This window comes from Schistocerca gregaria, chromosome 2 (genome assembly GCF_023897955.1).
Source record: "Schistocerca gregaria isolate iqSchGreg1 chromosome 2, iqSchGreg1.2, whole genome shotgun sequence".
Taxonomy (NCBI): domain Eukaryota; kingdom Metazoa; phylum Arthropoda; class Insecta; order Orthoptera; family Acrididae; genus Schistocerca; species Schistocerca gregaria.
In genome coordinates this window covers 278,340,747-278,366,609 of record NC_064921.1, presented here as the reverse complement: position 1 = coordinate 278,366,609, position 25,863 = coordinate 278,340,747, and the positions used below count along the sequence as shown (strand labels likewise).

The following is a 25,863-nucleotide window of genomic DNA, read 5'->3' as shown; positions in this document are numbered from 1 at the left end:
TCCCACAGTTTATGTCTCTCTACTATTGATGCTGTGCTCCAAACACACATTTTCAGAAGTTTCTTCCTCAAGTTATGGCCTATGTCACTATTGCCAGACTGCTCTTTATGTCCTCCTTGTTTTGTCCATAACAGATTATTTTGCTGTCTAGGTAGCAGAATTCCTTAACTTCTTCTGCTTCCTGATCCACAACTGTAATGTTAAGATTCTCGCTATTCTTGAAAGTCTCTTCGGTTTTACTGCTGGATCCTAAAATCAACTTGACTTGATATTTTGGTGATATCACTGGTCGCCATCTTCAGGATAATGCTGCTTCTGCTGATAAGTCCCGCTGAGAACTGAAGCCAGGCTGCAAATCAACGTGCTATATAGGCCACCATTCAGTGCACAGTGCATGTGCTGCCCATCATGGTTTCTGCCCTCCATGACAGGGAGGTGGCGCCACCTTTAGTAGAACACTGGTTGTAATGATATATCACACTCAGGGCAGCACTAAAGGACATTCAATTTTGATGTGAGATAATACAAGATTCCATGTCTTGCCAAGAGGAAACCCATTGTCTCTGTGGATTAAATTATCTGTCAACCTAATTTCAATCACCTCTTTATAGACACTGTTCCAAAAACCGTAAAGGCTGGAAACTACCACAGTTTCATCAAATTTCATACCATGTCCCTCAATTAAGCAGTGTTCTGCTATTGCCAATTTTTCCGGCTGTTGTAGCCTCATATGATGGTGATGTCCCACACACCTGTCATGAACTGTGGGAATTGAATGGCCAATGTAAGCCTTCCCATACTGACACAGAATTTTGTACACACTGGGTTTCCTAAGCCCAAAATCATCTTTCACAGAGCCGAGTAGTACCCTAATCTTTGAAGGTGGATGGAACACACTCTTGATGTTAAAATTCCTTAAAGAAGCAGCATTCTCCTGAGGTTGGTGACCAGTTGGATCACTGAAATATCAAGTGAAGTTGATTTTAGGATCCAGTAGCAAACCTTCAAGATTTAATATGCCGGGAAAGCCTATGTAGTCACTTCTCACTATTCTCATTTTTGCTACTGCTCATTTTTTTTGTCTTTCTTCAGTTTACTCTCAGTCCATATTCTGCACTCATTATACTGTTCATTCCACTCAACACATCCAGAAATAGCTCTTCACTTTCGCTGAGGATAGGATTGTTGTCAGGAAATGTTGTCATTGATATCCTTTCAGCCTGAATTTTAATCCTCTCTTGAGTCTTTCTTTTATTTCCCTCTTTGCTACATATAGATGTAATAGTAAGGGCAAAATACTACATCCCTGTCTTACACCCTTTTTAATCTGAGCACTTTGTTCTTGGTCTTCCAGTCTTATTGTTCTCTCTTGGTTCTTATACATATTGTGTATTATCCACCTTTCCCTTTAGCTTACACCTATTTTACTCAGAATTTTGAACATCTTGCACCATTTGATACTGTCAAATGCTTTTACCAGGTCAATAAATCCCATGACCATGTCTCGATTCAATCCCGCATCCAGCCATCCTGATTTAGGTTTTCTGTTATTTCCCTAAATTGCTCCAGGCAAATGCCAGGATGGTTCCTTTGAAAGGGCATGGCTGACTTCCTTCCCCCTCCTTCTCTAAACTGATGAGATCAATGACCTCGCTGTCTGGTCTCCTCCTCCGCAACAACCCAACCCCCCATGTCTTGATTTTTCTTCATTTTTGGTTCCATTATCAACTGCAATGTCAGAACTGCTTGTCTGATCTTTTTACTTCTCCTAATGGCAAATTGATCATCATTTAACAGATCTCCAATATTTTTCCATTCTTCTGTATGTTATTCTTGTCAGCAACTTGGATGCATGAGCTGTTAAGCTATTGTGGAATAATTCTCATGCTTGTTGGCTCTTGCTGTCTTGGGAATTGTGTGGATAATGTATTTCCAAAAGTCTGATGGTATATTGCCTGTCTCAACAATCTATACACTAACATGAGCAGTCATTTTGTTACCAGTTATCCAAATGGTTTTAAAAATTTCAATGGAATGTTATCTATCCTTTCTGCCTTATTTATCTTAAGTCTTCCAAAGCTCTTTTAAACTCTGATTCTAATACTGAATCCCCTATTTATTCCCTGTTGATTCCTGATTCTTCTTCTCCCTTCTAGAGGCCTTCAACAGACACGCTCTGCCTATCCACTGTCGTCTCTGCATTTAACAGTGGAATTCCCACCGAGCTCTTAATAGGATCATATCCTTGTGGAAGACCCAGGTGCAAGACCTCCCAGTCCACCAACCCAGCATTTCCTCTTTCAGTCCTGTCACAGGTTTCTCCTAATCCATCAGGGGCTGGGCCACCTGTGCAATTAGCCATGTCATTTATCAGCTCTTCTGCAATCATTGTACAGCTTTTTATACTGATGCGTCTACCAACCAGCTGTTTACCAGGATGAACAGTCGTAGCCAAACTGTGGCCAAGAACAAAGTGGACCATTGAGTGGCATAACATGCAGCTGAAATTCTTGATTTCAATGGCTGCTTCACTACCCAAAGTACTTGGACACTTCCTGCTGCTGTCAGGTTTTCTGAAGTGCACAGATGGGAATTCTCCTTACAAATATTCTCTGCTCTCATAATTATCCTGGCCTCAACCTCAAAATATGGTACTCACACCCTCCACCAAACAGTTTCCACCCCCTCTGAACTATCATCTCCTCCGCATTCTTGTCTCCCACGCTCTTTGTTTTCCACCCTCTGACAATGTACCTGCCCATATTTCCCCATTTCTCTCATCTTTTCCTCCTTTTTTTCTCCACCTCTCTGCCCCACAACATCCTGACACTGTGCTTGATGGAATTCTAGTCACTCATACTCTGCCAGCCAGCATTTCTCTCTCCCCTCATCCATACACTACTATCCCTTTCCCCTTCCCCTTTCACAGCAGACTGCTGCTTGTATCCGATGAGAGAATTGCATTCTCTCCTGAGCTGCTGGCATTGGCAGTCACATGTGCATGAGGTAGGCTTGCTTGCCTATATGAATGTATTTACCATTTGCTTATGTAGGGTGCAGGCAAAAGCTTTATGTAAGTGTCTTTTAATTGTGCCTGTATGCAACTTAGCATGTCTTCTTTATGATAAGTAGCAATCTACTTTTTCCTAAATTGTTGTTAAGGAAATTGTATTGATAACAGTAGCATTAGGACCCCCTGGAATTGAATAAGTGCATCTATGTTGCCTCCATAGAGGAAATACTAACACTGTTATGTGGTAAGTCATGAACCAGTAGATGTAATTGTGAAGGAGCAGGTAAACTGATATCCTAAGGAAAATGTACAGATACGGGAAGTGGGTTTATAGTACATATCTAGCAGACAATACAGACTGAGAAAATCTTCTGGGATGTGCCACATAATGTTAACATATCCATGAAGGAGTTTCCATATGGAACTAAAGTACAAACAGATAAAGATGAAGATGGAGAATTGCACTTCCTTGCATCTATAAGTATACTTCACTAACAGGACCTAAAAGGGAAAGGGCAACATATGCTGAATTAGAAAAAGAGTGGCAGAGACTGACAGATCCAATAGGTAAAGAAGCATTCTTGCCTGTGCATTAGTGACCATCAGCACTCTTGTAACCCTAAGAGTGGTGCTTAGACATCTCAGACATGGCATCCAGAAATGGAAAATGTGGAAAGACAGGAAGTGTTATGATCATGTTCATATGAACTGTGATCCAGCTCCATGGGAAAATTTCACAAGAAGTGCACTCCCTAACTGAAATTATTCCTAACCCTTGTGTTTCATCATCACATACATCAGATTCCAGTTGAGGGATGGAGAAAATGTGATTACTTGGTGTATATGTTTTTGTTACAGGGATGTATTAAAAGCATCAATGAAAAATCTTTATTTGTCTGTTTATATGTTAAAATAAAAATCTAGTGTTAACATATTTATATGTACACAGCAATGTAACTTGTGTGAGAAAGAAGAGTAAAACTAATATCAAAGATTTGAGGGCAAATCTTCTCCTGGTATGGGATGTGCAATGACTGTTTCATTAAGAATTGCCAGGAAAGAAAAGGAAAATCATCCAAGTATGAGTATTAGTTGTAAGTCTTGAAACTTGGGAAGAGATGAACAGTGCAGCCACTTCTGTCAGTCCATTAAGAGGTCTTATTCATTGGGAAACCACTCATTACATGCTCACAGCAGCGTCAGAGGAATGAGCCAACAACACATACTATATGAGTGAGCATTATATGCAATTAAGCATTTATACTAAGAAGGACTTTCAAAGTTTATCTGTACACATCCCTCGACTAGGATTATCATAAATTTGTCTACATGTAGCTATCTCTGTGTGTCACTTTCACTGTAATGAGTCAATTCGCCATTTCCTGGTGGAATGCCCTTTTTTTAGCCACTTACATTCCCATTTGTTTACCATCTGAGATATTAGCCATTTTAGCGAACAGCGCATGGGCTGTTCACTGCATTTTACTTTTTACCCATTTAATTTTTAGTTCAGTACCTCTGTTTCTCTATGGCATATATTATAGACCTTTCTCCATGTCCCTTTTTTAGCTGTCTTTCTTCTATCAATTGTCTTCATGTTCTACAGTTCTGACATGGGCGCATATGACCCTAGTTGGTTTTGCACCCTAAAACAAAACAAAGCAAAGAAAAAGAAAACAAAACTTAAACCTAAGGGTTCAATTAGAGCTACAGAATCTGCCAGTTCTATGATTAATAGTCTGCAGTAGCATATGTTACTATGTATACATGAATCTTTATAAAGTTATGGGCTGGGATGGCCGTTAGTTCTGTTAACTGGCTGGTGAATCAAGTAAGCCTCATCTACATTTTATATTTACTTATGTTGTAGAGTAGTGTCTGTGCTCTTCTGCGTGTTCATTGCAAACATTTGAAGAAGCCATAAAAAGCAGATGATAAAGCCAATCCAGAGTGTTATTTCTGTATCATCACGATATTTACCGCCTTAGCCTAACATCCAAGCAATTCTGCACTGTTTCTTACCACAGATATCTGAAAAGTCTCAACTGGACCCTGCTGCCATTTCACTACTACACACAACTGCTCATGTACCAAGAAATGGATGACCTAAAATCCTATCTCAACTTTGATTTGAGAGTGAGTTTTTGACCAAGTATATTGTGACCCAACTCAGGTTACAACACAGTCCTGTGATATCACAACCCTAAACACAGAATGAACTGTCACTCTAGTGCAGAGTGTGCACTGACAGAAGTGTGGAAGGTCAGAGATGAATAACTGGCAGAAGTAGAGCTGGTCATGAGTTGTACTTGGATAGCTCAGTTGTTGGAACACTTGTCTGCAAAAGGCAAGGGTCTCAGGTTTGAGGTTTGGTCCGGCACACAGTTTTAATCTGCCAGGAAATATGGTAAAACTAAAGCTGGTTTATTTTGCATTAGTAGATTCAAGTATTTTACAAACATTCATTTTATGAGCTAAATACTGATCAGGAATCTAAATGGGGTAAGATATAAGGACAATGCACACTACAATAAATAATCCTTATCTTTTTGTGAAAACATTGATACATTTAAGAATAAAGTGAAGAACATTTTACTTACATGCTCTTATTTCAGCAGATTGATATCTAAAAGCCAATTCGTATTTATACTACTTGAACCTTTATTATACTTACTGTTACTATTGTAGATCTTATTAATTTGAACACTACAGTGTTATGTGTAGTGTAGGCTATAAGATCATCATACAAGTTACTTAATTTTTGTTGAGCTGTGCTGTATCATTTTTGTAATACAATAATTATGCTGCCTGAATTTCTGTACAACTTTTTTGCATCTCTATTTACATGATTTCCATTACATCTTATGTTCAACGTATAATGCAATATTCAAGAGGCCAAAATAAATAAATAAAATGAATACAAGATAGGCAATATGTTCATATAATCCAATTTTCCTTGGCCTGGCTCTATATGAAACCTTATACACTGTACAGGGAATATGATGGTAAATATTATATTCATCATACAACTGTTCTGACTCTGATCAAAGAAAAATATTTTAGCTTCTATAATGGGTTTTACGTATATAATGGGATTCATAAAAATCAACTGAGTAGTAAAACAGTCAAAAATGTTTATTCACAATTTCATTCATATGTACAGTAACTCATATTAAGAGGCAGTTTCTTAATAATAAATAAGAAAATCATTACTTAAGATTATATACACTGGATGGTTTATTATGTGGAATCTGCCACATTATCAATACAAAAAGAAAACTAAGCACACAATACACTAGGAATGAAAATGGGCAAGAAATATGAAGAAACACAGTTCTGTTATTTATTCATAAAGAAATACTTACAAGATAAGAAAATCACTGTAAGTATTGTTTGATTAGCAGACTAACTTTCAATCAGTGAACGTTCATATCTGAGGTGAAGAAAGATGAAGGAACAAAAAAATATAAAATAACCAGTTTTGTTATAATTTTTAATTCTGTACTTTCTCTAATTGCCTCACCTGATGAGATGGAAAAGAGGTCTTTTGAGTAATCAGTGCTCTGTTGTTGTACTGTATGTAATGTAAGTGAAACAACTTATCAGGAATTATGATGATTGTATGCAGCATAATCTAGCACATATATATAAAATAAAGATGATTGTAATTTAACACTTGGCAGACAGAAAACAAAAAGATATATGGGACTGCAATATACTATGTGGTATGGAAATAGAATGACATGAAGGAATTGTAGGACAAGCCACTAATAGTAGAAATGTCAAACCACTAGTGGTCCACTGCTCTTTATAATTTGAGTGCATTGTTCTAAATTTTAATCACTTACATTTATCACTCTCTTGTAATATACAATTGGTGATTTTTGTGGTGAAGAATTTTCTTTTCCGGAAAGAGTCGGCTATTCATCAGTTGAGCAATTAGAAAAGAAAATCAGATAAAGTGACTTATTGTCATCACAGTTTTCAGTGTTTGAAGAAAGATATTTTATATTTAGTTTGTGTTTATGGTAACAGTACTACAGATGGGTCTCAGTCCTCTTATTGCTTGTCATAAGGTATATATACAGTACTTCAGGTAAATGACTCAAATAATATACTCAAGGATTTCTATTGTGCCCATGTTCATTCCTATTTCACAAAAATTATTTGTTCAGTCTATAAAACACAAATAGCCTCATAAAAACTTTAAAAAACATCATTCATAAAAATTTCTTGAGGTATATTATGAATACTTTTGTAAATAAAGGTAAATGCTCAGTGTGTCTAAAACATATTGACTAAGTATAAACTTCTTTTGTGTTATTATTTTTATGTAGATAATAAAGATGTACAGAAGACAAAAAAAGTATTAATATTAAGAAATTATTCAGAATAGCTGCTCTGTATGGTAATGGGTACTGTAAAATAAAATCATCACTTGTGCACTTTCTAACACTTCTCTTTCTATATATTATTGCACACCAATTTGGATGAAAAATGTTCTTATTGTTTTGATGGGTCCTTACATGACATTATGATTCAAATGCCTAATATTCATAATTGTAAGAGTCCAATAATTTGCATTTGAGAAGTTTCGTTAACTTAGAATTACAACAGGTATGTCTTAAAAAAAAGACAAAATTATATATTAAGAGTGCTCCATACAATTTAAAATTACTTTCTTGATAAACCTTAATGAACTTATCATTCCTGACACATCCGCTCAACAACTGATCTCAGTGTGCTGTTCAGATATTTGCAACTTGCAACATACCAGAAATTTTTGGCACAATGGTATTTTGTAGTATTTTAATTAACAGAAAAAGGTGTGGAGTGTATACTCAAATCCTTCTTGAGACAAGAAATTGAAACTCACTCCACTTTTTTACAATACTACAGACAGAATATGAAATATGATAAAGTGTTTGATCAGAAGCAATTTTTAGAGTTATTTTATAACTCTGAAGTTGGCTATATAGAGTTGGCTGATTAAATCTGTAACTATGAAGAAAGACAATGTGAAAACTAATTTTCATATCAAGACATAAAGCTTGAAAGTGTAGGTAACACAATGTGAAAGAGAAGATGAGCAATATTAATATGTAAGGGAAGTTCCTCTGAACAATGAACAGGAAATGCAGACATTATGGGAGATTAAGAAAAAATAACAAATACAACAGACTACAATTGCTGAGATTCAAAGTCCAGATGAACTGTATCAGCTCTCCTTAGTGTTCACCTGTCTCCTCAGTGTCCCTCTCACTCAACATGAAAAAAATGCTTTAAACAGTTATGAACTTAAAGAGATTCAATACAGTATTTTTTTGTGTTGTCACCTATTCTCTGGTTGTCTGTGTTTTAACAGCTCAGTTGTTAGACTCTTTTCCTTTGCAACAATGATTTCTATTTTTTTATTTTCTGGAACAAGAGATTCCATTTATGTGAGAAACTGAATTTGTATGTATGTCTGAAGCTTCAATATACTTCTACAGTAAGTTGTAAAGATAGGAACACCACTTGGGAAATATTTCTTATTTTCAAAAATATGAGAAGAATTGCATATCCAGTAACAAATTAAGAAGAGGGCCGATTGTCAATAATACACAATTAATAATATTTGCCAGGTGAAATAAATGAAAATATTTAATGTGCATTCTGCAGTGTGGCTCATAATTTAAAATTGTACTTTGTTCTGAGTGAGACTTATGTAGTAATTGAAGCAGTAACTATTCAGATTCAAAAGGTCATTCAGAAGGCTGGATGAAATTGAGATGATGGTCCTGGGATTTTTTTTTCATAGTCTTTGGAACCTGCTAATGAGGGTGTGGAAATACAGAAGACATAGTTTCTGTAATGCATACAGTAAATAGAACCTCTGTCAAAAAGTGATAATGATGTTATGCAAACATATAGTCTTATACTGTGTGAGTTGGTATCTACAAAGACATAAAAATGAAGCCACAACTATGGCTTTAAAATAACATGGCTACTGTCACAAATGAAGCCTCTAAAACTAGCTTTCTGGAATCATTTTAATTACTGAAACTGATACAAATACTCTAATCAGGAAAGGAAAACAACTATATAATTGTAGACTTACTTGAATAGTATTACACTGTGTGTGTGGTGTGTGTGTGTGTGTGTGTGGTGGGGAGGGGGGGGGGGGGGGCTCGGGGCTGATAATGAGAGACAACAAGAAAGAAAGAGAGAGAGCAATTGCATCAAATTATCATATTCTAAAATGAAATATATATTTCACATTATCTGTTATGAAAAGGATCGTTGCTACTTGAACACACATCTGCAGTCTCAGAGATTTGGAACTATAGTAGTGTAGTTTCAGCTCTCCAAGTTCAAGTTGTGCTTGCTTGAGTGTGTGTGTGCACGTGTGTGTATGGGTGTCTACTGCTGAAAAAAGGCCTTAATGGCTGAAAGCTATGATTGTGTGAATCTTTTTATTGTGCCTATCACAGCTCAGCATCTCCGCTATATGGTGAGTGGCAACTTTCCTTTTCTCATATTGTAAGTTTGATATTTGAAAGAGAGACTAAATGACTATTTTATCATACTATTTGATTCAGCCATGAAATCTAAAAGAGGGACAGTGCATTGCTTAGTAACCCTCCCAGATGCAGAAAAGTTTGAAAATTACAGAGGTAACTTAACAAAAACAGTGCAACAGAAAATAATAACAGGAATAGAGAATTGCTTCACAAAACAGCACTTCAGAAAAGAGATGCAAAAGAACAGATGGAGGAGGAGAGTAAGAAGAAAATTGGTAGATATGAGGAAAGGAAACAAAGTAGGTAGAAAGGAATTTAGAAAGAAAGAGAAAGATCTAAATAGCCATCATACTCAGTGGAAGGTGATACACAGAAAAGTGGAAGGGTTAGCAAGAGTATTTTTAAAGTAACAAGGAAACAAAGAATTCAGTTTTAATCAGTATGATTTGTGACAGAAACATGAAAAGAACTGTATAATACAATCTGGCTACTACGTGCATCCCAATGGGGGGAATTGATTGTGTTATACAGCATTTAAATAAGAAAAAAAGAACAACATAGAGATTAGAAATAAGGTAAACTTAATGGAGTCATTCTTCAAGAATAGAAGATTCCCTCTCATGCAACTATTAATGTAGAGCAATAGAGAAACAAAGGAAGCAATAAGGCAAAGACATAATCATTCAATAGTACAGGGTGTGAGGAATGCACACTTTCTAAAAGATGAACAACTGACAAAATTCAATGAAAGAAACATATATTTCACTTCTTGGTTCTGAATTTGACCCACATCATGTTTGGTTTTGCACTGGCTTTGTAGTTAGAGAATTATAGTTTTCTCCCATGACTTGTTTCTGTTATTGGCAGTAGATACATAAATTAATTGCTAAATGGGAAGTCTGCAAAAATAAAGATTTGGTCATAGGTTAGCTCTGGGAATTTTTGCAGTATGTTGTGTGGAATTATCTATGACACTGCTTTGCACTTGTGAAAAATTCCAAGCTGTACAGTGATTTGAACTTTTTAGCAGTTGCAGTCCTTCCTGTAAATGATCGGGTTGAGCTAGTTTTCATGTCATAGCAAGGCAAGGATTACCTCAAATAATCAACTAATTATCAGGCACTATTAATGATGCTATAATTAGCTCTTATTTATAGCTTTATGTGCTTCTGTTATTATGAAGGTATTTACTTAAACTAATTTGGAAAGATGTTTTTCATTTTTGAAACTGATGAACTTCCTCTTACCAGTAATTACAATTATCCTTTACAGTTGCTTCAAGTTTAGTTTTGAATTTATTTTCAAGATGTGAGTTACTTACTTAAAAAATTGGCAGATAATTTCAGTTCTTGATTGAGGACAATATGTCAGGCTGATTATTCTCAGTACTGGAAAGGATGTAAATAAGTTACTTTCAAATATTAATACTTCCATACAACACCTGTGGCACCCATTTTCTATCTTACAGTTTTCTCCTTTATCTTTCTTATTAGTTTTGTTGTATATGCTAATAGTGTTGTAGCTCTTAAGAAAAACTCTATTAAAAAAATCATATGTGTTAGAATAGAGTACTACTTACCACAGACAGGTAGGACTGAGCAGTGGGCAGACATTTTAAAAGTAGACTGTTTGGTATTAGTGTTCAGACAAAGTCCTTCGTCAGATCAGGAAGAAAAACACAAACATACTCAAAACCTCACACACAAATGGCCACAGTCACATCTGGGTGCAAAGCAATCCTCTGTCATCTGAGTTTGGAGGCACTAAAGAGGCGTGGTGTGAGTTATGAGTATGGGGGTTAGCAGGGTGTGGGTGGGGGAAATGCTCTCTGTGGGAAAGTACAAGGATGTGGGATCATGGGAAAAAGGGAGAGGAGAGAAGCAGAGATCTGGAAAGGGTTATGTAAAATCTGGATTATTTTCTAGCAGTGCCGGATTTTCTAAATTGCACCTTTGGAAACTCCCCCTGCAACATTATCTTTACTTCTGTAACCTCCCTGGCCTTAGTTTTCACTAGTCCCAGTCCTCCAGCTGCCTGTATCCCTCTTCTGGGTTCAGCTTTGCACACGTCTTTTATCCCTAGAGCAAGCAGAGGTGACATTAACCATATATGTGAGAGTTGTGTGTGTGTGTGTGTGTGTGTGTGTGTGTGTGTGTTCCTTCCTCACTTAAGAAAGAACTTTGTTCAAAAACTCCTTCCTCACTTAAGAAAGAACTTTGTTCAAAAACTAACATCGGAGAGGTTACTTTTAAATGAGACAGTTTACTGCTTGATGTCTCCTAGCAATCTGTTCTAATTCAAATTATTATTCAACTCATGATTTCCATTGTTAGACAAGAAAATTGTGTGTTATTAAAAAGTTTTGAGCTCCTGAGAACAGATAATTATATTACTATTCTGAGCAATGAGCAGACTGTATTTACTTCTAGTACAAGGACTATTCTGTGTGCTTTTGTCACTAATATTCTAAAGAAGAGAGACTTTTCTATTTTGCAAGTTAAATAAATTCATTCACTCTGTAACAAGTATGAGTCACCAGAATTTGAATACTGTTGGCAATTTTTTTTGCTTCAAAGTTTCATTGGAGTCAAACAAGATAACCTACATGAAAATGTTAAAAGATCCCTGATGTCTATAGTAAAACTAATGGCATAAATTGTATTCTGAATTTAATTAGGATGTAATTTATCAAGATAAACTTAGGTGTGTGTGTGTGTGTGTGTGTACACACACTAATTTTTAGGGAAGGCATGAGTATGCTGTGAGTAGTTGACCAAGGATGAGATGATGCTTAAAGCAATTTGCAGCAGAACATCAAGAACCACTTTTTAATAAGTAATACAGATAATTTTTCTATGCAAGGAAATACATGGAGCAGGGTGTATCTGGCAGAAGAATTTTTAAGGAATGACTAGGTACTTCTTCAATACTTGGCATGTTCCAAGAGAGTCTTCAGGGGATAGTAAATTCAAATGGAGTTCCAGAGAAACACGTGTATGTGAAACTCAAGAAGACATGTTCATCCCACAAACTACTATCCATTACCTACTGCATAACTGATCACAGACAAGAAATCAGTTCAATAAATTTCAGTCGTTTATTGACTCTACATACTGTTATGTGTCATTAACCTCTTTGAAAAGTACATAGTACCAACTGATTGTATTAACTATTGTAATGCACAGATCTTATGGCAAAAGGATCTACAGTTACAAAAGATGTATGTGATGTTGCAAAGAGCTTCTAATGTGGCATAAAAAAGAGTGGAATTAATGACTTTGTTCTTTTCCTAAAAAAATTGTAGTCAATCTACATTAATGTAGTGGCTTTCAGCAGGATTAATTCCTCCCTTTTGCTGGATGGATCTGAAAGTCTTTTGATTGTGATCCCTAGAGCAGATGTGACTGGTTATTAATATAACTGCTACACTGAATAGATTGTGGCCAATTCTGTATTTGTATAGTGATTCTTGACATAAAGAAAAAAAGAACTCTGCATGTATGGGACACGTGCACATATTCTATTGTGTTCACAAAGCTGCATTTTGTGAATGGTTGCAAACAGAACAATGAAGATATAGCAAATAACCTTCAAGAAATTTGGATACTGGTTTAAGACTCTTTTTGAACCATTTACAAAATACATATCTGATACACTATTGCATTATCTGTCATTTCATTTATATAAAGTTTGCATTTGTTTATGCTGTCCTTTTAGAACATGTTTCTTCAGACTGGTGAATTTTCCATCTTTGTTCAATGTATGAAGAAAATAACAGACATTATCTCAAAAATATAAAGCATTATGGGTGTATTTATGTAAAATGTCACTTTCATTGTATGTTACTTAAGCACCCTGCAGAGTATACAGCACTTAAAATACATTGATACTATTATGACAGTTACATTCAGGGATAGCACTGCAGCTTATTTCTGAACTATTCTTACAGGAACCCAGGTCAAAATGTTAATAATGTATTTGTTTTGATATTCTAGTTTAGTATTACTGTACAGCTATGCGTGGATATTCAAGACCAAGAATAATCTCAATTTAAAGCATCTTCACCATTACGCACATTCATTGCATCATGTATTGAATGACTGTATTTAAGATTTCCAAGAGAAATCAATGGTAGAAAATTAAGTACAATTTAATGTGAAAGAGTTCGGTGGAGGTATTGCTAACACTGTGTAAGGAGGCTATAGATTTGTCACATGTAGAGACTTATCTTGAATGTTGTGAGGTCTGTGCTGAAAAGTGGTTTAGAGTTTTGATATTTCATCTACAATCTGTGAAGACTACATTGTGTTCTCTATACATTTCTCATGGAATTTCGTCTCTCCTTGATCACAGTGTGGAAAAAGCAACCATTCTACACAGGTATGCTGGATTCTATGTGTAATATTGCAGAAGCTTATTAGTTATTGGCACATACTTGGAAATTAAATTCCTATTACATAACAAATCTAATCAATATTGTATCAAACATGGTCAGAAAATATGGACTTAACTAACTGTGCCTAGAATATAAATATTGCGCAGTCTACAATTCAACATTGGTTTGACCTTAACTAATAGAAATAATACTTCAACAAAATTAAATTATCAAATGATTCACATATAAACTCATGCCACTAAGACAGTACATATCTTGAGCAGCAAATATATGAAGGCCCTATACCTGTTATGTCCATAGCCTCTTATAATATTTAGTCTTAAATGTTTCCTTACATGGAAAGGTAAGAGTCCAGGTACAGACATTCCTGCTACATTCACAACATCATCTGTTATCATTCTTACATTAAGTTGATAGATGCAAGAGAATGCACACATAAACTTATTGCAGACATTCTGTTGTGGTGCGCACTGGCAGAAGATCATATGAGAGAGGTCGTCCACCTGGCCGTTGCACTGTGAGCTGGACCACATAACTGTGACCTGGTTCCAGACCAGTGACTTCATGTGTGGTCACATTACTCGCTCTGTAACAATTATTATCAGACAATGCAGCGATAGCTGTTGTACAGAAGTAGTTGTATTATACTATAAGGAGAGACTAAAGAAAATACTGTCCTAATTATACAAGCGAGTGAGCTGAATTTATGTATCATTAAACTTTACAAAATATGAAATGCCAAAGGACTAAAATTTGTATCTCTTACTCACATTTAACTATGTACATTTTTTAGCAACCATTCATTCCATTTCTGTCTTACCAAGCATCATGCTCTGCAATCCAGTCATAAAATTCTTTCCCAGAATATTATGAGAATGAATCTCCTTGAATTATAAAACTCTCTTCACTGGAAGCCCAATAACTTTTTAATGATTCAGTTTGTGAAAGCCAAGGTTTCAACTGCTCCATGTATAGTGCAATCATAATCTACAACATTTCCATACAGCATGTCTTTGCTTAATTATTTACACCTAAAAGAACAAAACTGTTCACACAGAAAATGACTTAACTTCCACAATGAGCATTCTCAGTGTGTACAGCCATGTCACAATATGTGGCAATACTTTCAGTCTGGTAATGCCCATGTGGCATTATAGCAGTAACATATTATCATACCAGTGAGGTGTACTACACATCGCAGTTGAAATTAATACCAATTCAACATTATTCTCAGAATGATAGGGCAGCAACATAGATCACAAAGAATGCAGTGATTTTTGAGTATCAGTGCTAGATGCAGTCAGAAGGAGGTGTTAGCAAAGCTGTGCAAGTGGAGCACCATCATAGTGCCTAGTCATCATTTGTTGAACCAGAGTTTGTTGCCACCGCCTGGTCAATATTTTTCTGCCTCCATCATGGTAGGTGCCAATGGCTTTATGTGGTAGTTTCTCTTGTGCTGATGAGTACAACACTGGTGTACCTTATTTGTAATCTTTAATACAACTACTGTAGCACTAGCTAAAAAAAAAGAACTGTGTCAAAAAATTCTCTTTACTTAATTTTGTCTTAATGATTTTTTTCTGTTGCATCTGCTTTTCCATTCTGTCTCCTGCTTCTGTGAATGGTTGAATCCAGACAGACAAAACTGTCTGTCCAGCAACTTAATTTCGGTTTTCTAAAATTGTTTTCAAAATTGAGAGTGACAGTGAATTTTAGTGTTCCTGAATAAATGGACAAAAGGATTGATGTTGAGACTGGCACTTACTATTGAGTGCATAATTTGACATAAAGTAAATCATCATCAGTTTCATTCATGCCAAAGAACTGTGTAATTATTCAATCAGTTACTCTCTCCTACATTTGCAATATGAGCTTCATAAAAGATAAAGTTTTGGCAAATGCTCTGACTGATGTAAAATCACTTAGTCACCAACATAATAATATTCTCTCACAAACAGGGATGGCTCATTTTTAAGGGATAGCTGGCCCAGCTGCACTAGAAATGTTGCAATATAATTTAATTCTGTGTATGTTTTCAGTATTATATCAAATAGTTTGAGCATGACATGATTTTGGTCTCTGAGCTGCCAGTAGCTGGTCCAGGTCATGCTGTTACCCCTCTTACATCCCTCCCAGCAATTATCCTTCCATAGTGATGAACCTGTTTTCCTTTCCCCACCACATACATTCAACATTGAGGACCAGAGTCAGGTGCTCATACTCCCTCCACAGCCCCTGATCCCAAAACTGGAGTTGCAATAATGTGACCAAGCTGTTTCCCTTTCTCCACCTTGCCTCTTGCCATAGCACAGCTTAGGACTTGCTGGTTGTACCATCTCACACATACCACTATTTCTCTGCACCCCAGCAAATACTGTCACCTCTCTCTGCTCCTTGACCACCTGCATACTCATCTCATAGTCAGACCCATACTGGGGTGATCTCACACCCATGACACAACTGTCAGAGCTCCATCTTTCATCACGAGCATCATAACTATGAGGCTAAGTTCCTCACATAAGATGGCTTACTCCTAATATGCAATACCATATGTATCGTAAAACCTGATTGTCTTGCTTATAGGGTTCTATGTTTGATATTAAGGTAATGTAACCTTGCAGCCCTAGTAGCTGGTTCAGATTCACATATTTAATAAGCAGTCTGACAATTTTGTGAACTTTCTCATGATGATTTTGTTGCGCTAATATTTGATGGGCAACATATTACATTCATGTGACAGACAGAGCCAGAGAAAACTATGTCCACATCATCTATATATCATGCTTTTCCTAACATAAATTGCAGCCTCTTGTGTGAAATCCATGAAAGTGTTTAAAACACATTATCCCCAGAAAGTAGAAACCTGGGAGGCAAACAACCCAAGTCAAGTAGCAGTCTTATTCTTGATTGTGAAGTTATTTGAAGCAAGCCTCCTTGAGTCCAGTAACAATTTAAAATGCTGCAAATGACCTCTGGAAAATGGGACACCTGCCATGTAATAGGCATATACTTAGAGATGAGTTGGACATACAAGATGTAAACAACAGAGAAATGTGAGTTCAATTAGTATCCAGCCAGCTCCCACAATCAGCAAGCCACATCAAGAGCCACTTGATACACTAAAACCAGATCATTCTGAATCTGTTAAGTAGCTAACTTGTATGTATACAGGAAACATTTGAAACAATTCAAAGAGATTACAGCTGTAGCAGAATCAAAGGAGACACAAGTGAAAGTTCTGCTCTGGAAAAAGAAAAAGAGAACGACATAGGGAACAATCTTCTACTTATTCATAGTCTGATACAAATTTAGTTGAAGACAATGCTTCAGAAATTCAATCTGAAGAAGAAGACACTGAATTTATATTCTGCAGTGGTCATTTCTCTTGAAACTAATGTAGAGAAATGGACACAGTGCATGGAATGTTATCCTTTGGCTCCCAAAGAGAGTTAACTTGAAAATGAGCCTTTGTATGATCTGAATGCCCTTCTTTTGCATAAAAGATGTAGTAAATGTTGGAGAGGCAGTAAGGAAGAAAATATTACTATTTGTGTCAGATGTTGTATTATAATGGAGTAATGTGAGATGATGAAAGTTTCACATCAGTGATGAGGCCAGTCTCAGCTCCACCTACGATAAGCGCAATCAAGTGAGGCACAGAGGTGGTTAGTCTCTGGAAACGTGTCTCTTTGTCCATGAGACTCTGCCATTCCAGCTGTTCAACACCAGGTCCAGGATATAGTGTCAGCTGGTTTAAGTTCATGTGACACTTCAATTTGTCCCACAAATTTTCAATGAGATTCAAGTTCATCTCTCAAACAGGCCAGTTTATCATTAGTGAAAACCATTGCTAAACACTTCGACTCATGTGAAATGGTGAGTGATCCTGCTGCACTGTACTGCTTCATTGGGATAGCACACTGAAACCGTCCTACTGGACCAGCAAGCTTTCTCTTGTGGCCTGCATATGCTGCGACTTACTGGCAATAAATGACTGATTGTCACATAGTTGTCTATGGTACAGTGTGTTTTCAAGTTTGCAATACCTTGGCTATATTTGCGTCACACTTACAACAAATCAATAAATGATACAATGTAAACAAATGTTATCAAGAGGACACAAACCTTAATTTCTGTCATGGAGTTATAGATCCTCAGAATGCTGCTATGCGGCTACCACAGATTTACATAGCACTTCTCTTATTTGTCTATTCAAGGCAGAAACATCTCAGTGTTTCAAACAGATAAAAGTAAATGTTATAGTATGTATACGAAACAATGTGCAACAATTGTACGCAATCACAGAAAATCAAGAATGTCTGTAAGCAAAATCATTACATTGAGAACGGAACAAGTACACTGCTAAAGCGTGTTATATGTGACGCTGGAAGTGTAAGAAGGCGGTCTGATAAGTCTGATAAATTTCTATGAAAGAATGGAACATTTTTGTGGCACTTTCATGGTTGGTATGCTTGATTATTCCCAGGTCCATATGGAGATTTTCAACTATGTACAGTGTACAGTTCATTGTTGACAGCTGTCTGAATTGGTCGGTGTGTTGATTATGACTGAAAATGGTGCCTTGCTGTTATTTTCATCAGAATTGTTGGAATGCAGCACAAATCAAAAGAGAATTGAATGAAATTCACACGGCCTCTACAACATCATTGAAGCCCATTTACTTTTGGATTTATGAATTTAAATGTGGTCGGAGAAGTACAGAAGATGAAGCATACTCCAGCCGTCTAATTGAGGTCATCACAAAGGAAACCACTGCCAAAATCTCGAGAGTGCCAAATGAAAATTCGTGAGATTGCCGAGACTAGGTATCTCAACTGAACGAGTGCGTAATATCCTGCATTGAGAAGTGGCTTGGAGAATCTGTGTAAGAGGTGACGATGAGTGCATCCGGCACAATACTTTAATGTCTGGCAATGTTTCATCTCAATCTGCAAGACTTTTTGCACAGATCTGTGATTCTTGATGAAACCATTAGTACAAACCAGATACAAAATAGCAGTCGCAACAATGACAAAGGCTGGTAAAAGAGCTCAGAAGAAAGCAAAGACCATTTTGGTAGCTTGTATGGTGATGGCCACCTTCTTTTGGTATTCCCAAGGAATAATCCTCACAGATTACTTGGAAAAAGACAGAACCATAAAATGGGATGCTATTGTGCTACATTGTTGGATTGTAGTCGACACACTAACCAGTTCAGATGGCTGTCAACAATGAACTGTACGCTGTACATACTTGAAATTCTCTATATGGTCCTTGGAATAATCAAGAGTACCAACATTTTATGAAAATTTACCAGACTTACCAAGGTTGGCACTCAAGAAAGTGGTCTTTCACTAGGATAATACACCATCACACACACTAGCGTTAACAGTGGCAAAAGTGCATGAATTTGGCTTTGGACTGGAATAGTTCCTAATCCACCCTACTCATCACACTTGACTACAAGTAACTTCTCTCTGTTCCAAAACTTGAAACTAAGGCTTGCTGGCAAGAAATTTTAATTAAATGAAGAAGTGATAGTTGCAGTCAACGAGTATCCTGCAGAGTTTGTCAGAACCCATTTTCCAGTGGGATGGAAAGCCTGGAGGATAGTTGGACCAAGTGAATATCCCTCATAGGAGACTGTGTCAAGAAATATGGTGAGTTATTTACGAAACAAACATTTTTCTCACTTTTTTACCACACTTACCAAACCACACTTGTACACTCATGTTCAGAAAAACAGCACCTTGAACGACTGCAGATAGGACATCTTATTCACAGGACACATACATTAATATGTCCTGCAGAATGATTAGCATTTGAACCATGTTGGCCCACAGGATCAAGGTCAACACCAATATCACGGCGCAACACCACCAACCAGTAAAATGTGCCTACAGCTCTCGTTGTTTTTATAAACCGAAGGTAATGGATCAGTGTGACTTGAGCGGACATGCAGGATGCCTCAAAGACATATGTGCTAACCATACTGTCAAATAAGTGACTTTGAAAGAAGGCATATTGTTGACAAGAGAGAATGTGATGCATCCATTTGGGAAATTGCTGTTTGTGTGGGGCGAAGTGCTTTGGCAGGTCGCACCATGTGGTGGTCCACATGGTCTGGAGGCTGAGTGTAACTTTTGCAGAAACAAAGTGAGCAAATGAGACCGGTGTTTAAAACCTCAGCTCCTGGAATCAACAGATGGCATACAAAAATGGCAAAAATTTGTATTGCCAACCTGACAGCATCATTTGCTGCAGTTATTGTCAGACACCGCTGGCAAGGTAAGTTGCCAGCCATTAAGCCTCCTTCTAACGACCAACTCTACCTTGTAGGTGCATCCTCACAAGCAAAAATGTTGAAGTCTTACAAAGAAATGATTTTAATGGAAATTGGTATCTTGGCAGAATTAGTAACATTTTAATGGAACTATGTAATGACTGGCCAAAATCAGAGAAAAATACTTCTACACCTAAGTGCCATCACTATTTTTTAGTCATCTCTCATCATTCCCTTGCATCATAAATAAAACTGACATGGGCATTTCGCTACTTCTTAATTAATGTAATTTCTGAATTAACTTTGAGCACTAAGCGCTTCATTTTCTTTAGTTTGTTAGTGCTATCACAGTCCATTGAGGGCATTGTTTTTCACACACTGGATAACAATAGAGCAGATTGCAGTTTCATACCCTAAAGTGTACGTTAAAAGCTTTGATCTTATATATAAGACCTTTCCAACAATCACTGAAAAGTAACATGCCCCTAAAATTACGAAAGACTATTACAAATTTTTTCTATGGCAGTTATATGTAGTCACAGGAGCAAAGACATACATGGCAAAATATACTATTTCAGAATTCTCTATAAAGTAAGTTATAATCCTCCTAGTGTAACTTGGGCTATGACTTGTTCTTACATTCAATACACAAGTGACACTAACGCATACAATGTATGTTTCTCTCATTTCAGGTACTTGAAAATGACCTAAGATCGAACCGCCAGCTGAAGGCATTACAAAATAGTTCCCAAAAATACGCTAGAATGTTGAGGACTTACTGTGCACACTTTTCCCATAATTTTTCTTGGTGTGCTGGATACTTGTTCGTAGGAGGTAACTCATACTTTGTAGAAGGTGATCAGAAACAGTGTGAAATGCTTGTAAGGGTATTGCAGTGTAAATAGTGCTGAGAAATAATTATTACAAAAAAAACAAGTCGATACACTGCGCCATTTCCGTGTCAGTTAGCAATCAGGCCGTTGCGCTCGCAAAGTCAAGTGGCCCACCAGAGGTGGTGTGCCAAATGGGTTGTTTGTTTAGTAACCTAAAACCAAACAAGAGGACATGTAAGGTGTCTGGATTTTACGGACCTTTCATGAGCTTGATCCACAATGACAGTGCGATACAGTATGATATCCTCAGAAAATTATAAGTGTATTATTTCAACAAAAAGCACTTGCAGTAATCTCATGTACCTAAAACTAACAAAAGAATATCAACCAATAATGGAGGGGCATGCATAAGTAAGTTAAAGTCAATTGCATTTTGGAGATGAACTGAGGTTCAAATGGTTCAAATGGCTCTGAGCACTATGGGACTCAACATCTTACGTCATCAGTCCCCTAGAACTTAGAACTACTTAAACATAACTAACCTAAGGACATCACACACATCGATGCCCGAGGCAGTATTCGAACCTGCGGCCGTAGCGGTCACGCGGTTCCAGACTGAAGCGCCTAGAACCGCTCGGCCACTCCGGCCGGCAATGAACTGAGCAGGTGATTAATGGCATTGGAAAACCCCACTTAAGAAGAGAATGGCGAGCTTCAGCGCAAAAAAAGATAACAATAAATTGTCCCTTACAGCTTGAACAGGGCTAGGTGGTGACCTGGCAAGAAAAATAAAATTCACCTCTAACAAGACGGGGATTGGTTGAAGCCATACTGGACGACGCAGATGTGACATGGTGGGGAGATCCCATTACATAAATGAGTTTTGAGAACTAAAATTTCAAAAAAATCTCTCTTGTCTCATGGCAGACCACACGAGTGTGTCGAAAATAACGAGAGCATTGAGAGCTTTGCTTCTGCGAGAAGTGTGGATGATATGCTTCACATATCGCGGCGACAGATAGTAAAGAGGGAGTTAATTATTCCTGTGGGAACTGTTGTGGGCAAAGAAATTGTGCACATCACTCCAACTGTTTGCGAGTGTGCAATAGCCATTGTTTCGACTAGGGAAAAATTAACATTCTGCGGAACTAAAAGGTATCAGATAGATTATATAATGGTAAGACAGAGATTTAGGAATCAGGTTTTAAATTGTAGGACATTTCCAGGGGCAGATGTGGACACTGACCACAATCTATTGGTTATGACCTGTAGGTTAAAACTGAAGAAACTGCAAAAAGGTGGGAATTTAAGGACATGGGATCTGGATAAGCTGAAAGAACCAGAGGTTGTACAGAGTTTCAAGGAGAGCATAAGGGAACAATTGACAGCAATGGGGGAAAGAAACACAGTAGAAGAAGAATGGGTAGCTCTGAGGGATGAAGTAGTGAAGGCAGCAGCGGATAAAGTAGGTAAAAAGACGAGGGCTGCTAGAAATCCTTGGATAACAGAAGAAATATTGAATTTGATTGATGAAAGGAGAAAATATAAAAATGCAGTAAATGAAGCAGGCAAAAAGGAATACAGACATCTCAAAAATGAGATCGACAGGAAGTGCAAAATGGGTAAGCAGGGATGGCTAGAGGACAAATGTAAGGATGTAGAAGATTATCTCACTAGGGGTAAGATAGATACTGCCTACAGGAAAATTAAAGAGACATTTGGAGAGAAGAGAACCACGTGTATGAATATCAAGAGCTCAGATGGCAACCCAGTTCTAAGCAAAGAAGGGAAGGCAGAAAGGTGGAAGGAGTATATAGAAGGTTTATACAAGGGCGATGTACTTGAGGACAATATTATGGAAATGGAAGAGGATGTAGATGAAGATGAAATGGGAGGTAAGATACTGCGTGAAGAGTTTGACAGAGCACTGAAAGACCTGAGTCGAAACAAGGCCCCCGGAGTAGACAACATTCCATTAGAACTACTGACGGCCTTGGGAGAGCCAGTCATGACAAAACTCTACCAGCTGGTGAGCAAGATGTATGAGACAGGTGAATACCCTCAGACTTCAAGAAGAATATAATAATTCCAATCCCAAAGAAAGCAGGTGCTGACAGATGTGAAAATTACCGAACTATCAGTTTAATAAGTCACAGCTGCAAAATACTAACGCGAATTCTTTACAGACGAATGGAAAAACTGGTAGATGCGGACCTCGGGGAGGATCAGTTTGGATTCCGTAGAAATGTTGGAACACGTGAGGCAATACTGACCTTACGACTTATCTTAGAAGAAAGATTAAGAAAAGGCAAACCTACGTTTCTAGCATTTGTAGACTTAGAGAAAGCTTTTGACAATGCTGACTGGAATACTCTCTTTCAAATTCTGAAGGTGGCAGGGGTAAAATACAGGGAGCGAAAGGCTATTTACAATTTGTACAGAAACCAGATGGCAGTTATTAGAGTCGAGGGGCATGAAAGGGAAGCAGTGGTTGGGAAAGGAGTGAGACAGGGTTGTAGCCTCTCCCCGATGTTATTCAATCTGTATATTGAACAAGCAGTAAAGGAAACAAAAGAAAAATTTGGAGTAGGTATTAAAATTCATGGAGAAGAAGTAAAAACTTTGAGGTTCGCCGATGACATTGTAATTCTGTCAGAGACGGCAAAGGACTTGGAAGAGCAGTTGAACGGAATGGACAGTGTCTTGAAAAGAGGATATAAGATGAACATCAACAAAAGCAAAACGAGGATAATGGAATGTAGTCAAATGAAATCGGGTGATGCTGAGGGAATTAGATCAGGAAATGAGACACTTAAAGTAGTAAAGGAGTTTTGCTATTTAGGAAGTAAAATAACTGATGATGGTCGAAGTAGAGAGGATATAAAATGTAGACTGGCAATGGCAAGGAAAGCGTTTCTGAAGAAGAGAAATTTGTTATTATCGAATATAGATTTATGTATCAGGAAGTCGTTTCTGAAAGTATTTGTATGGAGTGTAGCCATGTATGGAAGTGAAACATGGACGATAACTAGTTTGGACAAGAAGAGAATAGAAGCTTTCGAAATTTGGTGCTACAGAAGAATACTGAAGATTAGATGGGTAAATCACGTAACTAATGAGGAGATATTGAATAGGATTGGGGAGAAGAGAAGTTTGTGGCACAACTTGACTAGAAGAAGGGATCGGTTGGTAGGATATGATTTGAGGCATCAAGGGATGACAAATTTAGCATAGGAGGGCAGCGTGGAGGGTAAAAATCGTAGAGGGAGACCAAGAGATGAATACACTAAGCAGATTCAGAAGGATGTAGGTTGCAGTAGGTACTGGGAGATGAAGCAGCTTGCACAGGATAGAGTAGCATGGAGAGCTGCATCAAACCAGTCTCAGGACTGAAGACAACAACAACAACGGAACGTAGGAAAGTTGAAACTGAGTGAATTGAGTCAAGGCCAGAGTAGGGATATAGCGTTTGAGATCCAGCACTGAGACAACGCCGTTGCAGATCCTGCTTGGTAAAGTACCATTGCCCATTAGGCCACAGTAAATGTTGAGTCGAGATTTTGTTCACTCCAACTTGCGTACGGTTTGACCATCGAATATCAAAAGCTTTTCTCTATTTTCGTACCTCACAAACGTTACAAAAACTGGATGTGGGGCGGTGATAAGGACCAAACCTAATACAAAAGTTGAGCAGTCTCGTGTGCTATCATCTATGCTATGGGAGCAACTGACACTAAATAATTATATCTATCAGACCACTTGAATTTGCATGCACATTGCCCTGATTGACTAACTTCCATGCTAATTAACTCGAAACTACACAACATTTCGAATTTTATTTTTAACTATTATTTCTCAGCACAACCTAACCTACAACACCCTTATAAGCTTTTCAGACTGTTTCAGACTGCCCTATATAAGACAAGTTTGATCATGGTTTGTGGTTTAATGCTGGAGAAGGCTGCGAATCTGTAACTAATGTGGTCAAACTCTCGAATGTGTTGTTTCCAAACTAATTTGTCTGTTCGCTGCAATAACATCTCAAAATGCGAATTTTGGCAGCTGCGATGCACACTTTGCCAAAGTCATCAAAACGTTGTAATTTGCTGGCAACTGGAAGTAACAATACATGTACTCACCCTTATTCCATCTAATTGTTCACGAAACTCCAAGTGAGTGGTAACTCTTACTTTACTGTATTCCAGTGTAATTTAGCTGGAAATTATCAAAATTAGCATGCGTTTGCAATGGTAGATAGAATTACCAGTGCCAGAAACAGCAGAAGTGTCTTTTATATTATTAAAACATAAATACTGAACGGCGATTTAAGACGCATAAACGTGTAAGAGAGAGAGACAGAGACAGGGATTCGAGAGTGGGGGCCTAGACTCTGTTGATTCCCACCCCCTCATTGTAAGCAACGGAACTTGAAGACCAGTGCAGGTTGGTACGGCTCCCCTACACTTAGCTACTTGAACTTTATAAATGCCTATAAGTGTTGTACTCTATAGTAGCTAAGCCCCTACATCTCTATTACTTGAAGCTAAGAGACATTCCAGGGCGCAGCCTTAAGAAAACATCAGTCGATATCAACAGTGCTAAAAATGTTGTCTGTCATCACTTAAATCTGTATGAAAAATATTCGAAATGCTTCCTTTATTTATTTATTTTTTATTTACTTCTTCCATTAAGTCTGCAGTCCTCTAACTGGTTTGATATAGCCTACCACGAATTCTTTTCTTGTGCCAACCTTTTCATGCCAGTCCTCGATAATTTGTGGGATGTATTCCAATCTCTGTCTTCCTTTATAATTTTTATCCTCTACAGCTCCCTCT

At 37.4% G+C, this 25,863-nt stretch overlaps 1 protein-coding gene across 1 annotated transcript in view; it reads right to left on the bottom strand.

The window, feature by feature from the left end:
* Positions 1 to 6,130: 6,130 nt before the first annotated feature.
* The window catches only part of LOC126336868 (protein NDNF), a 376,430-nt gene continuing 356,697 nt past the window's right edge, over positions 6,131 to 25,863 (bottom strand). The window contains exon 9 of the mRNA XM_050000973.1: positions 6,131 to 14,498. Within this exon, the coding sequence (XP_049856930.1) occupies positions 14,354 to 14,498 (145 nt within the window). The 3' untranslated portion in view covers positions 6,131 to 14,353. The remainder of the gene's footprint in view (positions 14,499 to 25,863) is intronic.